This window comes from Taudactylus pleione, unplaced genomic scaffold (genome assembly GCF_031769625.1).
Source record: "Taudactylus pleione unplaced genomic scaffold, aTauple2 ptg000044l, whole genome shotgun sequence".
Lineage (NCBI taxonomy): Eukaryota > Metazoa > Chordata > Amphibia > Anura > Myobatrachidae > Taudactylus > Taudactylus pleione.
The window spans coordinates 2,221,519-2,242,451 of record NW_028284446.1 but is presented as its reverse complement, the minus strand read 5'-3'; the positions used below and the strand labels follow the sequence as shown (position 1 = coordinate 2,242,451).

The window sequence follows — 20,933 nt, the reverse complement described above, 5'->3', positions numbered from 1 at the left end:
ATAATCTGTAAAAGGCATTACTGTGTGGTATATTGTGTAAGAGGCATTACTGTGTAGTGTAAGGGGCATTAATGTGTGGCATAATGTATAAGGGGCACTACTACTGTGTGGGATGTGTATAAAAGGTACTACTGTGTGGCATAACCTGAATGTGGTGTGTGTGGCATAACATGAATGGGATCTGTGTGGCGGCAAATGTACTGTATATGTTTTTTTACCTCTGGGGCGGCCTTATAAGATCTTGCTTTGTGGACCCTATGTAGTTACGCCCTTGCATGTAAACAGAAAAAGGGCATATGTGGTTAATTGCAGCACAAGACCTATTCAATTACTGGGGATTCTTCGCCCGCGAGTCCCCAAGACCCCGCATGCGAGTCCCCACAGTCGGACTTTACCTTGCAGCTCATGGAGATGCAAGGTAAAATCCACGTAAAAAACATCAAATCGGGCTCGCGCGCAGGGGAAAAAAAACATTGATTTGGCATAGGAAAAAGGCTGTTTTATTGAATAGCTTTTCCCTGCACTGCGGGGATTTTGACCGGCAATTAGTCGCGAGGGGGTAAACGCTGTGGCTAATTGAATACCTATCATAGGCTCTGGATTTAATATGAACTTCCATGAGTCATAAAGCTTGCTCAGATTGAGGTGAAAAGAATACTTTTATAGCTATTGCGTAGGTTTTTGGCAGACTGCCAGTTTCCACTGGAGCCAGCCCTGGAACCTGTGTGTCCTCATTATCAGAGATTATGTGACAGAGTGTAGCCATGACAAGGTTCAAACCTAGGCAAATACCTAATCCTGGTCAAACTATACCACCATACCAAAGTTGGTGAAGCTAGGTTCAAAACTCTGGCAATGCATAAAGGACAAACAGACAAAGGGGTCTATTAACTAAGCAGTGTTAGGAGACAGAGTGAAAAATGATAAGTCTGTGATAAGGTGCCAGCCAATCAGCTCCCACCTGCCATCTCACAGGCTGTGTTTGAAAAATGACAGTTAGGAGCTGATTGGCTGGCACCTTATCACTTTCTTATTACTTTTCACTCTGTCTTCTAACACTGCTTAGTAAATAGACCCCAGAGAGACATACAAACACGCTTTCTCGCTTATTATATAGATGTTGTACGCATCATCTATTATAGAGCCATAAAATTAAAAATGTTCCCACTATAAATACACTTTTTGTTGTCCTATTGCAGCACACTGGAATAAAGGCAAATCCCCATCATCCACTGCACTGATCTATCCTATTACTGTACATACTGTACCATCATGTATATAACGTGCTCTTCATGAGTGCTGGAATAAATCTTGCAGTGTTTGTTCCCCTTGGATCACAAACCATGAGGAAGCATAAAACTGATTATGGGCCTGATTCAGCATGGATCGCAATACGCAGATCGGCCGACTGTTGCGTACTACGCATGCACAGTGATTCCACTGCAAATACACACGCAGATAGGAATCCATTGCAGAGTGAGAGACAGGTAGAGAGCGTTTGCGGGTGGTGACGGGGGAGTGGTTGGAGAAATGCAGACGCGCATGTCCGTTTGAACACCGTTGCATGGGCATGGATATATTAGCCACTGTGCTTGCCTACGCAGCTTGAGTAGTCACTACATGTGACGAGACTTGCAATTTCTGTGACGGGTTAGACCTGCTGTAATTGTGCATGACGGGCCGATGTGCTTCGATGTTACTGATGTATATGCAGAACTGCAAAGTATTAGAGATATGAGAAAGCAGTAGTGGGCGTCCCTATGCTGGCTGAGCGGTGGCAGACATTAGCATATTATCACAGCAACTTTGCGTGCGATTACGCAGCTAAGAACTCAGTTGCATTCCGTGCTAAATCAGGCCCTATGTTTGGTTCTATTGCTTTTTCTGTGCATGCAGCAGGTACACCTCACTCCTCCTACCCCTCCCTGCCTCCATTGTTCTTCCTCTGCTCACATCCCTGACATGCCCCTTCTCCTCCATTTCCCCCGCTATTATTTTTATATCTCTTCAGCTATATCTGTTTATGTAATAATCCCAAGCCTGCAATTATCTTCACTGGTTTAAAGTTAAAATCTTCAATCAAACATATTTAAAATAATAATAAAAGAAATATATACTGTACATACATGCAGAGGTTCCCATTCTGGCACCCAGCAGTGCTGAAGCCTCAGCTCTATGTTCTTACAGGCCGGGTGGCTTTGGCAGGGTTCTCCAGGTGGAGGTGACGAATGAGAACCCTGCAAATCCTTCCTGCTCCTCGGCTGTAAGAGGCAGTTTACGGGCTTCTGCTGCCTCCATTCTTTCCAGATGTTTAGTTTTGGAGGCAGGCGGTGGAACGGTTGGCTACAGAAAGAAGAAATAACGTTTATACCAATGACTATTGCATCTTTTATTTGTAAGATAGAAAAAGAGGTATTTACAACACTCCCTTTTGTAGAGGTTTTGTATAATAGTTTAAATATTAGGTGCTTACAAGTGGATGTATTTACTAAGGTACAGGTTTTAGAAGTGGAGTTGCTGCCCATAGCAACCAATCAGTATCTAGATATTATCTTCTAGAAGATACTAGATAAATGTAGAATCGGATTGGTTGCTATGGGCAACATCTCCACGTCTAAAAACCCGCACTTTAGTAAATAACCCCAAGATGTCTATATAAAGCTAAAGGAAGTGGCATAAATATTGCACAAAGAACTGTCACTCAGATCGGAATCAGTATGAAATACCGCCAGCAGCGCCTGGCCGACAGATGAGCAGAGCCCGGCAGCGGACGCCTGACAGCGCTGGAAATCCCGATCGTCGCTAAGGTAAGTATATACTAACCTAACCCCCTAACCCTCCTTAAGGGTGCCTAAGCCTAACCTCCCCTCCAAGTGCCTAACCCTAATCCCTCCTGTAAGTGCCTTACCCTAACCCCCCCGTTCCCCGCTGCCTAAACCTAAGTCTCCCCCGGGGGTGCCTAACCCTAACCCTCCCTCCCCTCCCCCTAGCCTGACCCTAACCCTCCTGGGGGGGGCCTAACCCTAAGTCCCCCCCGGGTGCCCTAAACCTAACCCTCCCCCCGCTGCTGTCCGCTCGCGGCGCCCGGCGTTCCTTCGATTGGGATGCCGGGTGCCTGTCTCCAGGCATCGGGGAAATGTTAGGCGTCTACATCTAGATGCCCGGCATTTCCCCCTCGCCGGGATATGACAGTCGGGAAGCTGGCTGCCGTTATTAAGGCAGCCGGTTTCCCGATTGTATACCCTCAGACCATATATAACAGTATTGCAGTAGATGTTAGATTGCTCTGGTGTAACTAAAGGTGTTGGTCTACTCCATGCTCTCAGGAGAAGTCTATGTAACCTAGAAGTGCACCTTGATGTTCATAGAGGAGAATGAATTTCCAGAGGATAACTATGGAAAAGACTAAACTGAGCTTTAAAATCCAACTTCCAACCACTTTATTTACACCCAATTATTAAAATAAATATTCATAGTTCCCTTCCTATAATACTGTATTATGTATGGCACCGTGTGTTAGGGACGCTAGGAATGCCTTTCTCCACTGATGTGCAATGTGAAGGCAAAGAGGAGCCCCAATAACAGTGTAGGACAAGACCCAAAGACCATCAGCTGGTGCAATGGTCACATCTTTTTATACAGCAGCAATGGCCCTTTAGGTCAGCAAGAAATGTACCATGTCCACCCCTTTACCACAGTGCTAGATTATCACTCTGAGGGCACTATTAATTAACATTATTTTTACTAAAAATTCACATCCTTTTCACATAATTTTAGTTTCACATAAATTTACTAAAGGGCAATTGGAGTAGAATTCGTGAAATTGTACTCCAAACCCTAATTATCATATATTTTTAGTAAGCAGATCACATTTCCCATAATTGTAATGAGTTATTAAAGATAAATTGTGAAAAAATACCTGGAGATGGCGTTATCCAGGGTTTCCCCTGGTTACCCGACTCCTGCTCTGCTCTAACAGGGGAGGGGGAGTCACGGTCACGCGGGGTGGTATGGTGAGCCGGTCGGCGTATGTGCTGGCACCTTCTCACTGTATTTTTTGGGAAAAATACAATGAGAAGACTGCGGACGGGATTCGCAGGAAGAGAGCTTTATCCCAGGCTCGGTCCCTACAAGGGATTTTTGATAAATCCCTGTGATATTTCCTAAATTCGCAATGCAATATCACACTACAACCGCATTTTAAATGCCCCCTAGTGTCTAAACCTACCCCCCTAGTGCCTAACCTGCCCCCTAGTGCCTAAAACTAACCCCCCCTGCACCCTAAACCTCCCTCTCCCCCTTAGTGCCTAACCCTCCTCCTAGTGCCTAACCGTAACTCCTAACCCTATCCCTTCCCTTAACCCCACTACTGAACTTTGGGATGCTGACAGGTGTCGGGATTCCAGAAATGGCATTCTGACCGCCGGAATCCTGGTATGACAGGACTCTACAAGCTCTGAGATGCCCACTTTCCATGCTTGTGCCAGGAGTACATTCCACCATCAACGCACCATCACTTATAATATCAAAATGACAGCCTATGGCAGGCACAGTGTTTCCTTCTAAACATCTCCTAAACATGGCATCTATGGTTGTGGATCTACTTTTGAGAACGCAGCCTTGTTCACTGACATGCTCGATACACTCCATAACACACCTGTGACTCCATAACACACTTGTGACTCTCCATAACACACCTGTAACTCTCCATAACACATCTGTAACACTCCATAACATACCTGTGGACACTCCACAACACACCTGTGCACTCCTCTCCATAACACACCTGTGACACTCCATAACATGCCTGAGACTCTCCATAACACATCTGTAACACTCCATAACACTCCCATGACACTCCATAACATGCCTGTGACACTTCATAACACACCTATGACACTCCATAACACGCCCGTGACACTCCATAACACGGCTGCGACACTCCATAACACACTCGTGACTCTCCATAACACACCCGTGACACCCCATAACACACCCGTGACACTCCATAACACACCTGTGACACTCCATAACACACCTGTAACTCTCCATAACACGCCTGTGACACTCCATAACACGCCCGTGACTCTCCATAACACACTCGTGACACTCCATAACACACTCGTGACACTCCATAACACACCTGGGACACTCCATAACACGCCTGCGACTCTCCATAACATGCCAGCGACTCTCCATAACACACTTGTGACTCCCCATAACACACCTGTGACACTCCATAACACCCCTGTGACACTCCATAACACACTCATGACTCTACATTACACACCCATGAGACAGCCTTTTTTGTTTTCACTTCAGGCCATCTCCCGGTAACCGCCCAGGAATGCCTATGGCTTTCCGATGCCAGCTCAAAAGGATGCGATACCATATGTAACAGCGATGTCTGCATACACATAGAAGTATACAGGACTTAGGGTTTGAGTCAGAGGTGGACGCAGTGTCAATGTTTACACAGTTGAGTGATTATTTGGTACTGAGCATGCGCAAATAGCCCTAGAAACCCCTATGGCACATGCATACCAGTGTTCCCTGGCAGAAAGAAAACTCATATATATATATATATATATATATATATATATATATATATATATGTGACTTGTCAGACATTTTTATGTAGTCCTGACCACAAAAATATCTTACTTTCCATTTATAGTTGTGTAAAAGCAGACATGATTTTGTCATAAAGAGGACAGCCCAGTGGCACATTGGTCAGCATTGCTGCCTCACAGTGCTGAGGTCATGAGCTGAATTCTCAAGCAAGGCCCTATTTGTGTGGCGTTTGCATTAACTCCAGTATTTGAGTGGGTTTTCTCAAGGTACCCCAGGTACCTCTCATACTCCAAAAACATACTAGCAGGATAACTGACCACTGACAAAAATGTACCCAAGTGTGTGTGTTGCAGAGCCGGATTAAAGGGGATGCACAGGCTGGGGGGTCCCTTTTGTGTCCACATACAAAAGTACCTGATCCCTGTGCCCCAAATGTTGCCCTTTGGGGCCCCCAGACTTAAGTGCCCTGGGGTCCCCAATGCCTTAATCCAGCTCTGATGTGTTGTGTTATGGAATTTACACTGTAAACTCCAATGAGGCAGGGAATTATGTGAGTGACAACTGTTATCTATATAGTTCTGCATAACTGGTGGCATTATATAACTAAACAAGGGATGTAGTTACCATCTTGGCGCTCGAGATGCTGACACTCAGCAATCGTGATTTCGACACCAGAATCCCAACTGCCGGCATCCAGACAGTAAGTATTAGGGTTAGACGGAGGGTATAGTGTAGGGTTAGCGATAGGCTGTGAGAGGAAGGGGCTGTGGTTAGGGTTAGGCTGTGAGAGGAAGGGTTAGGCTGCGGGGGGCAGGGTTAGGGTTAGGCTGCAGGGTGGAGGGTTAGGTTTAGGCTGCGGGGTGGAGAGTTAGGGTTAGGCCGGTGGCGGGGAGGGTTAGGCTGTGGTGGGGAGGGTTAGTGTTAGGCTGTGGTGGGGGTTAGGGTTAGGCTGTGGTGGGGAGGGTTAGGGTTAGGCTATGGGGGGGAGGGTTAGGGTTAGGCTGTGGTGGGGAGGGTTAGGGTGTAGGAAAGGTGGGATAGGGTTAGGACACTTACATAATTGGGTCGGTATTCTGACCACCGGCACCCTGACCACCAGGATCCCGTATCCAACCAATAAACAATAATAATAATAATAAAGGTCAATAATAGATTGAGTGACTGCTGGAACATACATGCACATGTGCACATCTCCTTAGATCCATGTGTCTGACACGTATGCATTATCTGCTGACCAGCATTTAGTGACAGGTTGTCCAGTAGTTCATGGAACTTCTGTGCTATACTTACTGGTGCAGGTATGTATGGGGGTGCAGTGCTAAGGGCTTCAATGGCGACCCAGTCGATTGGCTGAAAGAAGGGATCACGGCGTATGTTACCATTAACTCCAAGTCGTCTGGCTGGTTCTTTATGGAGGAGCTGAAAAAATTATTTGCATTTAATGAGTTATACAGCACAGTAGCTCAATACAATAATTGAGAAACATTTCTGCTGCCTGGCATAGAGGAATATACAGTGATTTGTCCATGGCCACAGCATGTTATACTGACATTCTATCTGGGGTTGTAGTATGTCTCCCAATATCATTCCCCATTCCAAGAACATCTACCCACCAAGCCATTTCTTCTCATATTGGCCCTAATTTGGATTTATCTGTATAACAATGGGAGGTCAGTATGGGTGTTTCTATAATGGGTGCAGCGTGTACAGTGAGCACTGGCCCCTGGGTGTAACAATGGGAGGTCAGTATGGGTGTTTCTATAATGGGTGCAGGGTGTACAGTGAGCACTGGTCCCTGGGTGTAACAATGGGTGGTCAGTATGGGTGTTTTTATAATGGGTGCAGGGTGTACAGTGAGCACTGGCCCCTGGGTATAACAATGGGTGGTCAGTATGGGTGTTTCTATAATGGGTGCAGGGTGTACAGTGAGCACTGGCCCCTGGGTGTAACAATGGGTGGTCAGTATGGGTGTTTCTATAATGGGTGCAGGGTGTACAGTGAGCACTGGTCCCTGGGTGTAACAATGGGTGGTCAGTATGGGTGTTTCTATAATGGGTGCAGGGTGTACAGCGAGCACTGGCCCCTGGGTGTAACAATGGGTGGTCAGTACGGGTATTTCTATAATGGGTGCAGCGTGTACAGTGAGCACTGGCCCCTGGGTGTAACAATGGGAGGTCAGTATGGGTGTTTCTATAATGGGTGCAGGGTGTACAGTGAGCACTGGTCCCTGGGTGTAGCAATGGGTGGTCAGTATGGGTGTTTCTATAATGGGTGCAGGGTGTACAGTGAGCACTGGCCCCTGGGTGTAACAATGGGTGGTCAGTATGGGTGTTTCTATAATGGGTGCAGGGTGTACAGTGAGCACTGGTCCCTGGGTGTAACAATGGGTGGTCAGTATGGGTGTTTTTATAATGGGTGCAGCGTGTACAGTGAGCACTGGCCCCTGGGTGTAACAATGGGTGGTCAGTATGGGTGTTTCTATAATGGGTGCAGGGTGTACAGTGAGTACTGGCCCCTGGGTGTAACAATGGGAGGTCAGTATGGGTGTTTCTATCATGGGTGCAGGGTGTACAGTGAGCGCTGGCCCCTTGGTGTAACAATGGGTGGTCAGTATGGGTGTTTCTATAATAGGTGCAGGGTGTACAGTGAGCGCTGGCCCCTGGGTATAACAATGGGTGGTCAGTACGGGTGTTTCTATAATGGGTGCAGGGTGTACAGTGAGTACTCGCCCCTGGGTGTAACAATGGGTGGTCAGTATGGGTTTTTCTATAATGGTGCAGGGTGTACAGTGAACACTGGCCCCTGGGTGTAACAATGGGTGGTAAGTATGGGTGTTTCTATAATGGGTGCAGGGTGTACAGTGAGCACTGTCCCCTGAGTGTAACAATGAGAGGTCAGTATGGCCCCAGGGAGCCTCACATCGCACACTCTGCACCCATACAGTATACTACCCGTTCTGGCATTGGCCTCGCAGAAATCACTGGGAAAAAGGTGCAGCTGCAATTTTCCCGAAGATCTGCACATGTGCAGTATAGAAATCACTGGGAATATGGCACCATCACTGTGTTCCCGGAGTCCTGCATATGTACATTAGACACTGGCACAGTCCCAGAGACTACTCTGCAAATGTGCCGGAGAGAGAGGGGAGGAGCCATACGGAGTCAGCACATGGGCCCCTCCTCTCTTACACCACTCCTGGTACTCAGGTTTTTTGGAAATGAGAGTATTATTTCTATACTTCTTATTAAACAAAGCATATGAATTATAAGCAGCATGATAGTGTACTAGTCCAAGTAGTCATTGCCAGAGCTTTTCTATGACCTCACCTGTGATCACTAGAAATATATTTATTGGGCTATGTAAGAAACATTACTGCAGTTACCATGTTAGCAGCTGCAATAGCTGTAAGATGGTAATGCAGCAGGAGGTGTTATGCCTCCTGCATGCATTACTGATCCGAGCTGCATCCAAGGACACAGCATTGAATCATCTGCAATCCCTTTAGCCGGCTGAGTGACCATGGAATCATGCAAGCCGGCCACCACAGATGAGTAAGAAGCCAGGAAATCTTTGTCAGCTGACTGAGATCCTGGCCTTTCCACTCCTCCGAGCGACTTGCCGCCATTTTGTCACTGGCCACTCCCCGCAATCACTACTGCTGGACTGTTGAGGGATTGCGAACCACACTACACATTCGCAGTATAGGTTAGGGTCATGCGCAGATTCCCGAAAATCATGAATCTGCATGATCCCTGTCACTGCATCCGCAACTGAATTACCCCTTGAAATCACTGTGCAGACCAACATTGAAGACCATGTCTAGCAGTGCTGCTGTCAGCGGGGAATGCCGGGACTGGAGTCCCATTCCCGGGCAGAAGGGGGCTCGCTCACAGTGGCACTATGTGGCTGTAATCAATCTCCCCTGCTGTTTATAATCTCTGTATACTAAGCTTTGCCAGGATCAAAGATTGTGGATTGATTATGCTGTCTGCCACAGTCTGAATTTATGGAGTGCAGAGCTGCAGGTACTGTGACAGTATGTGTATATGAGGCCAGACCCTTAGCTCCAGAACCTGTATAATTTAAGAGTGTCCTAGTTTTAAGGGATTGTGGGACAGTGTTTGGCCCTAACGAAGTTCAATCCTAGGAAAATAACTTAATCCTGGTCAAACTACACCACCATGACAACTTTGGTGGAGCTAGGTATAAAACTCTGGCTGTGCAGAAAGGAAAAACACACACACACTTTCTTGCTTATTATATAGATGTGTATCTATCATTTCCCTTTTGCTGTGTACAACATCATATAAAGTTATCTATAGCCATTAATATCACATACTTTACAGTTACAATGTATAAATGTAATCTTATTTACCTGTTCAATGATGTCTTTGACTGCAGTGTCCGATGCAGAAAGTCTTTTGGGATTGTATGTAAGACTTCCAGTAATCATTTGCGTTAAAATAACTCCAAATGAAAACCAGTCAGCACTGGCATTATACTCCTCACCAGAACGCACCTACCAGAAGAGAGATATTCATTATCAGGGTTTAGCAAACATTATTCCATTTTAACTTTTTGTAATTGACCAAGTACATCGCTCTGTATAATATGTGTTTATGTGGAGACAGAACACACAAAAGTAGAATCATAATACAATGTAATGTGCCAATTCAGGACACTGATGTGTGGATTTGTGCTGCCTTGTAATCATATTGGCATGTGCTATGTTTCCTGGGGAAGACTGCATGTATATTACCTTAGTATTACAATAATTATTATGGACTTTATTTCATTATTAGTTGTGAATCTCTGACATTTCCCTGACCTGGAATATTAGGGAATATAATAATAGTTACTGTCTTGGTCTCCTACCTTGCTTACCATTTCTTATCATTTACTTAGTGACATCACAAGACCTAACATTATAAATCACTTCATGAAGATTGTCATATTAAAAAGCGAATTAAATAAAAATATCCCTCAGTCTCGTCCTCCCTCCTCTCCCCCTGGTGTCTCCTCTCCCTGAGCTCCCCTGCCACCAGCCTGTCCCCAGTTTCTCTGCACACTCTGGCCACACTTGCTCCCCTCTAAGTGGCTGCCACTTACACCTACTGTACCCTATGCTTGGAAGAACAGATCGGTCTAACATAGGTGTTCCTCAGGCATATGCATGACTCCCATGATACTCACATAAGACGGTCCTCTTAGAAATACGCAAAGATGTATTTGTGTACTACATAGTATGCCCAGTCTGCTAAGTTTGGCTAGATGTGGCCATATACCAGGTTATATGTAACTCATACTGGGTATATCAGAGCAGACCATTGGTAGCCTATACACATTTACCAATCAACCGCTCAACATATCTGAGCTGCCATCACAATTAGGCGGGCGTTTAAATTTGCCCACCCAGTTGAGATGTCAGTGTTGGCGATCCTTGCAGCAAGTGAATGGGCTGTCAGCTGCTGGGCTAAGCTGATATGTCTGTGAATTATATCGGCCAGAGACATATCGGGTGTACAACCTGCCGATGCACTTGTGATATATCGTTCATTGATCGAACACAACAATATGTTGAAAAGTGTGTGCCCAGCATTAGAATCAGGCCCAACGTGTGTAGTTACTGTACATGAGTAACCAGTAGGAAACCCATGTGCACCTCACCTCAGGAGCGATGTAGCCACGTGTCCCAACACAGCCAGTGGCTCTCCGGTCTCCGTGCATGTTCTCAATAGCGAGACCGAAGTCGGCGATCTTGATATTGCCCGTTTCAGCCACTAAGATGTTCTCTGGCTTGAGGTCTCTGTGAAGAAAATAAAATCTTTGTATGCACTATGCTTTCATACAAACATGATTTATTTTGGTACATAAAATGATATTATATATATGTGAAAATTCTAAATATCTGTAATTTTGAATTTATGGTTAGAAGCAAGGACTAGAGTGTCAGCACCTATTGTATTCAGTGTTAGGTTAGTGTCCATGTGATCCCACTATTTCATGTACATTGATATGTGTTCAGCAGCATTCAATGTTATTTAATAAGTAGAGCCCTACTTAGACCATTAACATTTGCAACACTAATTTGTGTAGGTACTGCATGAATAATTACTGATATTAACATTTTAATATAAGCAGCCCAAAGAGTACCAAACTATGCTCAGCAGTGATGGGGTTACAGAGCCTTTGTGCCCTGCACAGGATTCCGATTAATTTCTGCAAGCAGAGGTGGCAAAAGCTGTTTTTGGCACAAATTTAGTAGCATGCCTCTGCCATGCCCTCAGCAAGCCTAATTTACTATTCCCATCATTATTGTTCCTACTCCTATACATTAACTCAGTAGTGTCCCCACACATCACATTATACCAGAAGTGTTCCCAGCAGATTATCCCTAAACAGTGACCCCACATAATATACCAGTACTGGGACCCTGTGCAGGGCCTGTCCTGTTACTAGTGTACAGGGAATCAGTATGTAATGCTGACAGTTGTTTAGCCGCCGGATCAAATACCGACAGCGGCAGCCCGACGGCTCGGAAGGTAAGTAGTCTAACCCTCCCCTCTCTACTCCCTAACCCTCCCTTAGTGATGCCTAACCCTAACCTCCCCCCTTAGTGCATAACCCTAACCTCCCCCCGTTAGAACCTAAACTTAACCCCCCCCTCCCCGCTCCCTAATCCTCCTGGGGCGGCTGCCTAGACCTATCTCCCCTAGTGGTGCCTAACCCTAACTCCCCCTTTCCCTACCCTAACCCTCCCGGGGGGTGCCTAACCCTAAGTCCCCCCAGTGGTCCCTAACGCTAACCCTCCGCTGCCGTGGTTACACGCTCAGATAGCCGGCTTACCTCTGTTCGGTAACCCGGGTGTGAGGAGTGAGTAGTGGGGCTAATGATAGGCGTTGGAAAAGTGGCTGTCGGGATATTGGCAGGCGGGACAGCGCCCGCCGGTAACCTAACTACATCCCGTGTACAGCCTTTATTTCCCCATCCTTGTGGCCACATATTCTCATTAACAGATCTATGGACTCAAATCCCATCTCTATAACATATACATGTTTTATACATTAATAAAATGCTGAAGTATGCATGTTAATGGTGTTGGTATGTGTGCCTTAGCACTTATGTGAAAAAAGATTAAACAATGTGTTGTGATGATAACACAGTGGCCAGCCTGCTGACCTGGCAAATCTTCTGGCCTTGGCCAGGGCCTATGTTGCTTGCTGGCCAGTGTATACTGTTCTAACTCACAGATTTGGTCACTGCACCTCGGAGCTGCTATCAGTCTCTATTTATGTTGGCTTAGAGCACTTTCTTTTCTAATACCTTAGAGAAGCTTTGCATCAGTTTGGACTTTAGTGCAGGAAAAGAAATGTAACACTATTAGTGCATTGTATTTAATGTTTAGTCTCCTATCCTGTATTGGACTGCCCAAGTCTTGTGACATAGAGAAACCACTATCAGTCAGTAATCACACATGCTGGTAGCTGCTCCAAGACCAAGTTTCTCAGCCCAGTTTTCCCGTAGTTGTTGGCAGAGAACTGATCTGCTAGTAGCACAGAAAATGTGAGTACAATTTTTTAAAACTCTCCTCAACCGAAAATTACATTAAATGAATAAAACACTTGTGCAGAAGTGAGGGAGTGTGTAAGATATAAGTGGTAACATGTGCCATAGAGAGTGGTGGTGGGCCCTAGTACTGTAGGGGCCTAATTGTGCAGGAGCAGCCATGTCCCCTATAACAAAATATGAAAAAATATTAATTGTGGTGCTGCGTGCCACACAGGGGGGTGCAGTGTGCCCCTCTGCCAGGGGCAGATCAAGGGGAAGGGCATAGTCAGTTTAATCACTCCCCTGGGGAGAGAGGATGCTGGCAGTGACATGTAAGAGGGGGCAGGGAGGGCATTGGACCTGGATCCCCACTGGGCCCCTCCTGCAGCCTGGGCCTTGGCAATTAAGTACCTACTGCTCTCTTCCCTCTGGGCAGCCCTGCACATAGAAAGTAGGGAACAGATATGATAATAAGTATATTACATTGTATATATTAGAATCTTTAGTGATAAAACATTATTATACTATTGCTAAATTGTAACTATATAATTACCGATGGACTATGCCCTTAGCATGGAGGAATTGCAAACCGCATACAATTTCTGCACTGTAGAACCTGGTGGATAGAAAATAAGTTAATGTTACATTGTTGGGACATTGAAATAATGGATGAATGATTTCCAGCCAACACTCCCCACATTTTCTGCCAAATGTCCCCATTATTTTGTTTCATATTTACCAACTGCCTAATATGATGTTTCTGTTTCTGTACGTTGGTGCAATTCACTATGGGCTCTATTTATCAACATTATTTTTACTAAAATAAGTGAAAAAGGGTGTTTTCACACCGTTTTCACATTATTTTAGTATCACCTATAGTTATTACAGGGCAATTGGAGTAGAATTCGTAAAATTCTACTCCAACCCCTAAGTATCACTTATTTTTAGTAAAGCAGATCGCATTTCCCATAACTGTAATGGGAAATGTGATCCGACCATAGTTACTAAAAATAAATGTGAAAAAAATATCGGGCAAAGCCCTGTGATAATAACACCACCTGGAGGTGGCATTATCCAGGGTCTCCCCCGGTTACCAGACTCCAGCCCTGCTCTAACGGGGAGAGCAGAGTTGGGAGTCGGTCCCTGTAATCAGCTGTGTGGTCTAAACAGACCGCAAGCTGATTACTGTAAAAAAAAATTAAAAAAAATAGTAAAAAAAAAAAAATTACTTACCTGACTCCAGGGACCGGTGATCGGGCCTCCGGTGATGTCTCCCCTCCGGTCAGCTGGTCTCCCACAGTGCACTGCGGCCCGGTCATCAGGTGATCAGGTCCCAGTGCAGTATGGGAGATCACCTGACCGGAGGAATGGAGACCATCACCGGAGGCCTGGAGCATGCAGGTAAGTGTAAGTAAGGGAGGGGGGGGGTCGCAGGGGGTCCGCGATCGCGGGGGCGGGGCTTAGCGCCGGTGGGGGGGTAGCAGCGGTCGCGGGCACTTAATCACGGTATTTTTTGCGAAAATACCGTGACAAGGCTCCGAAGGGGATTCGCAGGGACAGAGCTTTATCACAAGCTCTGTCCCTGCAAGGGATTTGTAGTAAATCCCTGTGATATTGCCTGAATTCGCAATGCGAATTCAGTCGGTAATATCACACTACAATCTGCATTACAAATGCGGATTGTAGTAAATAGAGCCCTATATATTGAATATAACTTATACAGATTATAACGGTAGATACACATTGCAACGATGTCAGCATGATATGTAGTTTCCGGCCGAATCGGAATGAAATATCGCCGCATCACTCAATATGCGCGCTCCCATGGCCGCTTGCGACATCGTCCGGACAATATTGCAAGCGACCTCATTGCAGGTAATGAGGTATCGTTCCGTCCTTTATTACCTCATTCTGATGTGTACCCATGATCCGATACGTCAGCCTGTCGGCCAGTCATATCGGCTGGGTACACATCGCTCAGTGTGTACCCAGCGTAACAGTTTATTTAAAGGGAATATTATGATACTGATGCCTGTAAGATGATTCTCACAGTCATTTTCTTATAACAGTCTCCTTTATTTATCAGGATGGAAGGCAAAGTATGGAAACAATTTCTATCACTGATCTAATGGCGTTCATCTATCAATTAGATAGGTCAGCTTGTCTGTACACAGGAAAACATCACCTTTATAGAACTTCAGTTCTACCCCAGCTCTATCCTAATTTGCTGTGTTAAACTAAACTCAAAACCAGACATCAAACTGCCAAATCTGAAACTATAATCCTAATAATTAGAAATAGGAACCATAAAGATTAGGCTTGTCTTAAACTGCCCATCCACTAGATGAGCTGAAAACGACTGCACGATTTTGACATTGTAATCATGCAGTTGTTTGTTAGTCTGTGATGAGCCTGCACTGAATGAGCAGTCGTTCAGTGCAGGCTCATCAATCATCCCCTAACATGCTCAACCTGGCGTTATCGTCTGGTTGACCAGCTTGTTTGCATGATGATAGATGTCTTTTAACGACCAGCAGGCATGCACATCGCTGGTCATTTTAGACATTTTAGTGAACGATCTTCAAAAGATTAATGAACAACTGAATGATAATGATGTCGTTATCATTCAATCATTCAATTTAATCGCCTAGTGGATGGGCAGCATTAAGCAGCTCAAACCACATAGCCGATCACCACTAGTCATAAATAAGAAAGGTGTCTCTGACAGAAGCTAGACCACAGGCCTTTTGTGCTATCTTGCCTGTAAAGGGAAAAAAATGGAGAAAATATTATTAGGAGTACCGGCCCAGGGACAATGGGCTCCAGGCCATTAGGGGCCAGGAAAATACTGTAAAATAATGGAAACTCTTGTAGAACTACAAGTAACAGTATGCACAATTGGTGCTCTACAGATGTTGCCCTCATAAAAAATTAAATAAAAAGTATTACCCTGCACTAAAGTAAATAGTTGTGCCCCCATAATATAAAAAGAGCAGTGCCCTGTAATAAGTAAAAAGTAGCACCACTGTAGTATATAAAATAAAGTAGAGAGGCCCTATAATAATTTAAAGAGTAGCACTCCCATAAAAAAATAAAGAGTAATGCAATAAATAAAATAGAGTAATGCTCCTATTATAATCAAAATAAAGAGTAGTGCCACCGTAATTAATAAAGAGTTGTGCCCCGTAAGTAATAAAGAGTAGTGCCACCGTAATTAATAAAGAGTAGTTCCCCGTGATAAATAAAGTTAATAGTAGTGTCTCTATGGGAAATAAAATAAATAGTTGCACCTTTAAGACCAGTTTTTCAGGTTCCCCCTTAGAGGTCTGGGCTCAATGCTGTGTAGGCTGGGCTCTTACAGAATATAAGGGGTAAAACCTAATGCGATTTAGGCATTTGAAAACCACCACAAATCTCAATGGAAATTGTTTCAAAACACAGAATAGTAAATGCAATGGGTTGGATCTGAAAATCACATCTGATGTGTGGCGGTTTCCAAACCACATACAAATCTGCCCCTTAGTAAAAGTCCACCTTCATGTTGCTAAACAATACATGTATAGAATACCCAGCTGTGACCGGCGATGTGTTTGCCCACCTTGATGAAAGCAGCTGCACAATTCTGTTACAACTAAGAAGATATTCTCCCATATCCTCACCTTGCACTGGGGATGGTAAGGCGGCCTTTCCTCTGCAGGAGACGATGGAAATCTCCGCCACATGCATACTCCATGCCGAGTAGTAAATGCTCCTGTGTATGGTAGAAGCAATAGTATCAGTATACATGTCGGAGAAGCCAGGAGGACATGGGGAATGTCATCTTTACAATTATTATATACATTATGCATTTATAAAAACTGTCCTTCAGTTATTTTCTCCTCATGGGAATATAATAGACAGTCATGGGCAGGGGACACAATGGGTAAAGAGAAGTATTACAGTTTATGCAATAATGTTATTACAGTCCAGTTATTAATACATATCACCAGTAACATTGTTATTTTTATACCAGAATATTATAATAGGTAGTAAATTGTCCTATATGCAAAGATTAATAGTAATTTATGCATCTGAAACAAAAATAATGAATAATTGCAGAAGAGCTGCACAACTGTATTATCACTAGAAGCTGTTATCTGTAGCGCTGATCCTCAATCCACGGAGCACATGACACAAGTAATATGTAGGGGAATGTGTTACTGTATAGGTGGGGGGATGGGGAAGAAATACTGTACTACAGGTGAGAGGGGAAATATGTTACTACAGAGATTAGAAGGGAATGTGTTACTGTATAGGTGGGGGGATGGGGACGAAATACTGTACTACAGGTAAGAGGGGAAATATGTTACTACAGAGATTAGAGGGAAATGTTTTACAGCAGTGATAGTTTTATAATCATATATCAGTAACTATATGATAAAAGAAATTATGGACAGCTAGTTCTTAACAGCAGGGCCAGATTTACCGCTAGGCACCTGCCTAGGGCCCGGCAGGTGCCAGGGGGCATGCGGTCCCCTGAAATCTGGCCCTTACAAGTACAAAGGCAGACATCAGTCTTGTTGCTATTACTGGCCTGTCGGTAGGTATCCTAAACCCTTCTCCTACCCCTAACCTTCCCTCCCTGGTGCCTAAACCTAACCTCCCCCCCCTCACCCTAACCCTCCCTCCCTAGTGCCTAAACCTAACCATGCTACTTACCTTCGCCTTCGGGATGCTGGCTGTCAGAATTCTGGTGCCGGTATTCTGAAAGGTGTCGGGATTCTGGCACCGGCATTAGATCGATCTACAGTATCTTGTATCTAACTATCCTGTATCTATCTATCTATCTAGTCCCAAATCGACAAGCACTTAGCAAGATTAGATAATGTGCCTAGGTACCATCCACATATGTATCATGTATATATAGTCTCCAGAACTCTCATACAAAGAAACAATCTCTCACACGGATAGTATAAACCGTTTAATTCCATTATAAAAAGTTTTGTTAGTGATAGAAAAAGAATTGAAACTTTGGTTTAAATTCAATTCTTGGGAGCGTGTTACTGGAAGGACACGGTGGGGGCTGACTGGAGGGACATTGCAGGACATCGTAGGAAGGACACTGCGGGAACTGGCAGAAGGGACAATATATATGTGTGATCAAGTGACACCTACTTTCATAACTGTGCATATATTACAGTAGGTGTTTCTGAAGCAAGATAGATAGATAGATAGATAGATAGATAGATAGATAGATAGATAGATAGATAGAAAGAAAAGTAGATAGATCTTGCTTAAGAAACACCTACTGTAATATCTGCAATGTTATTACAGTAGGTGTCACTAGATCACAGTAAATATATATTTATATTATATATATCATCATGTTATAAATATGTACATTAAGCCAACTGTGTATACAAACATGTTTATGAAAGGAATATGTTCATCATGATATGGATTGTTCGTGGGAGGGGGGCCCCAAACCAGTATCTTGCCTAGGACCCCATGAGGTCTAAATCCAGCTCTGCTTAACAGTATTTTCAGGTTAGGATATCCCATCCTCATGACCTGCTAATCCCTCCCATGTACTAGCCCAGTGAATACCGCCCCTCAGATAACTCCATTATTAAATGACCATCGGCTAAGATCTGTGCCATATTTAAATCAAGTAAACAGCCCAGTTCCAGCAGTGGAGGAACAGACATGGCAGGAGATATTACTGTAATGAATGTAATGCAGAAGGCAGCACCCAATGGGAGAGATGTTACACTTCAATAATCCCTTTATCACCAAGTGCTGTAGATACAGCATACATGCAGATTTGGAAATGTATTATATATATATGGTGCCAGCATATTCCGTTGTGCTTTACATCTAGATGAGATTGAAATTTTTTAAGAAAGAAAAGTGACAGCAGAAGAATATTAGCACATATGGTATGTGTGGTTATAAATACACAATCACAGCAGTACCTTGGTCTGCAGAGCAAAGTGTGCATGTGTGAGGAAGGCGCTCCCATGTGCAAGCTCTAACACCCTCCGTTCCACAAACGCGAGTTCTTTGCCCTCGGCGAGCAGATCCCTCTTCTTGATGACCTTCACAGCCAACAACTGGCTGGTACACGAGTCTGCTGCCAACAGGACCTAGAGGAAATATCACAGTGTCAGCCTCATAAACAACACAGGAACATGAAGGCAAATGTTTTGTTGTCCAACAAGGATGATGTTTTATTTACTTATATAAAATAAGAAGACAGAGCAATAAGAAGCTTTTGGTCTTCACTGTCACTTTCCCCAGCCCATAATACCATTTAGCTAAGGCCAAGGATGGGAGGATGAGGCTCAAAGTGGACCTGGGACAGGTACTTTGTATATGTACCTCCCACCACCCCCCTCTCAGCTCCTCTGTCTGCTGGAGAAAAAGTTTGCAGCCACTGATGTGAGGAGTTGTATGAATGTAAATCAGTCTGTGCTAAGTGTGCATTATACGTAGTATTGTACCTAGTTTTCCACTTTGCACATATAGAATTGAATTATCTACCACTTATTTTAACAAAGGATTTGCTGCTGCTCTTATATGTGATTGGCTGAGCAGTGTAAGAGATCGCTCCTCCTTAGCTACCTATTAACTTTCCCTACTCACTGGAGCTTAAATCATTTTGTGTAGACAGTCAGGTGCTCCTCGGGTGCGGACCATTCATTTCAAGGGGCAGATGCAATTAGTCATGAAGTTTGGTCTCTTAGGTAAAGTACCCGGAGCTATTCAGTTACAGACACTTCAGCAGCTCAGAGCCAGCAGTTCGCAGTGGTGCTGAAAGGGGGGCGCGGGTAATGTTCCCCAGACTTGTGTGAGGGGCCCGGCGGGAGCCCAGGTCTGCCCCCTTCCCCTGTAATGTTTCTGGAGGTTGCTACCGCTGAGCAGCAACAGCATCCTCTTTCTGTGTGGTGTGAGGGGATGTGTATTTTTTCATTTGCCCCCCAGGACCTCTAGACAACCCTAAAGGTCCGTACACACTGGGCAATTGTACCGAGCGATTTCACGATTACGACATCATAATCATGCAATCGCTCAGTAATCGTGCGCAAATCATGCACTATAATGTCGGAAATGACCAGCGATGCACGCTCCCGGTGATCGTACCCGACATTGTCTATCGCCTGAACATGCAGTCCAATCTGTTGATAACGACAGATTGGCCATGTTCAGGAATGATGGAGGGTGCCTATACTGAATGACTGATCGTTCAGTGTAGGCAGTACAGGGGATCAGGAACGACTGTACGATTACGATGACATAATTGTACTGTCTTTCCTAATCGCCCAGTGTGTACCCACCATTAGAGTTAATGCTATTTCTGCTCGTTCCTCTGGATGCTGGAAGTATAAAAAACCTTTAACTGCTGCCTCTGGGCTGCTTGTGGGTTTGTAATTGAATAGCTCTGAGCACATTTGTAGGGGGACAGACCGCAAGACTCAATCTGTGGCTAATTTAATCTGCCTCATATGTTTTTTCTCTTTCCCATATGGATTACCATATTCCCCAGAATAAGAAAGAAAGAAGATGCTAGGTAGGTATTTATTATCGGTGCATCATTGTTTTCTTGCACAACTATTAGTTATAAAACGGGAAAAAAACACTAAAATATAGGGCACAACACCTCACAGCAGCTCTGGTTTAAAAGATGAAACACCACTTCATATAGATACATAGATACAACAGAGAAAACCATAAACAGCGCTCAGAAGTAATTGTCCAAAGGGAAACACGGATCCCAAATGTGCAGCTGTAATATTCCAAGGAAGCTGTCTTATTTTCTCATGCCTCCAAAG

At 44.5% G+C, this 20,933-nt stretch overlaps 1 protein-coding gene across 1 annotated transcript in view; it reads right to left on the bottom strand.

The window, feature by feature from the left end:
• Nucleotides 1–2,181: 2,181 nt before the first annotated feature.
• The window catches only part of LOC148537738 (protein kinase C delta type-like), a 38,798-nt gene continuing 20,046 nt past the window's right edge, over nucleotides 2,182–20,933 (bottom strand). The window contains exons 4-10 of the mRNA XM_088460393.1: nucleotides 19,077–19,247; nucleotides 16,782–16,873; nucleotides 13,676–13,738; nucleotides 11,242–11,380; nucleotides 9,950–10,093; nucleotides 6,865–6,993; nucleotides 2,182–2,343 (exon numbers count right to left, since the gene is read on the bottom strand). Of these exons, the coding sequence (XP_088316519.1) occupies nucleotides 2,182–2,343; nucleotides 6,865–6,993; nucleotides 9,950–10,093; nucleotides 11,242–11,380; nucleotides 13,676–13,738; nucleotides 16,782–16,873; nucleotides 19,077–19,247 (900 nt within the window). The remainder of the gene's footprint in view (nucleotides 2,344–6,864; nucleotides 6,994–9,949; nucleotides 10,094–11,241; nucleotides 11,381–13,675; nucleotides 13,739–16,781; nucleotides 16,874–19,076; nucleotides 19,248–20,933) is intronic.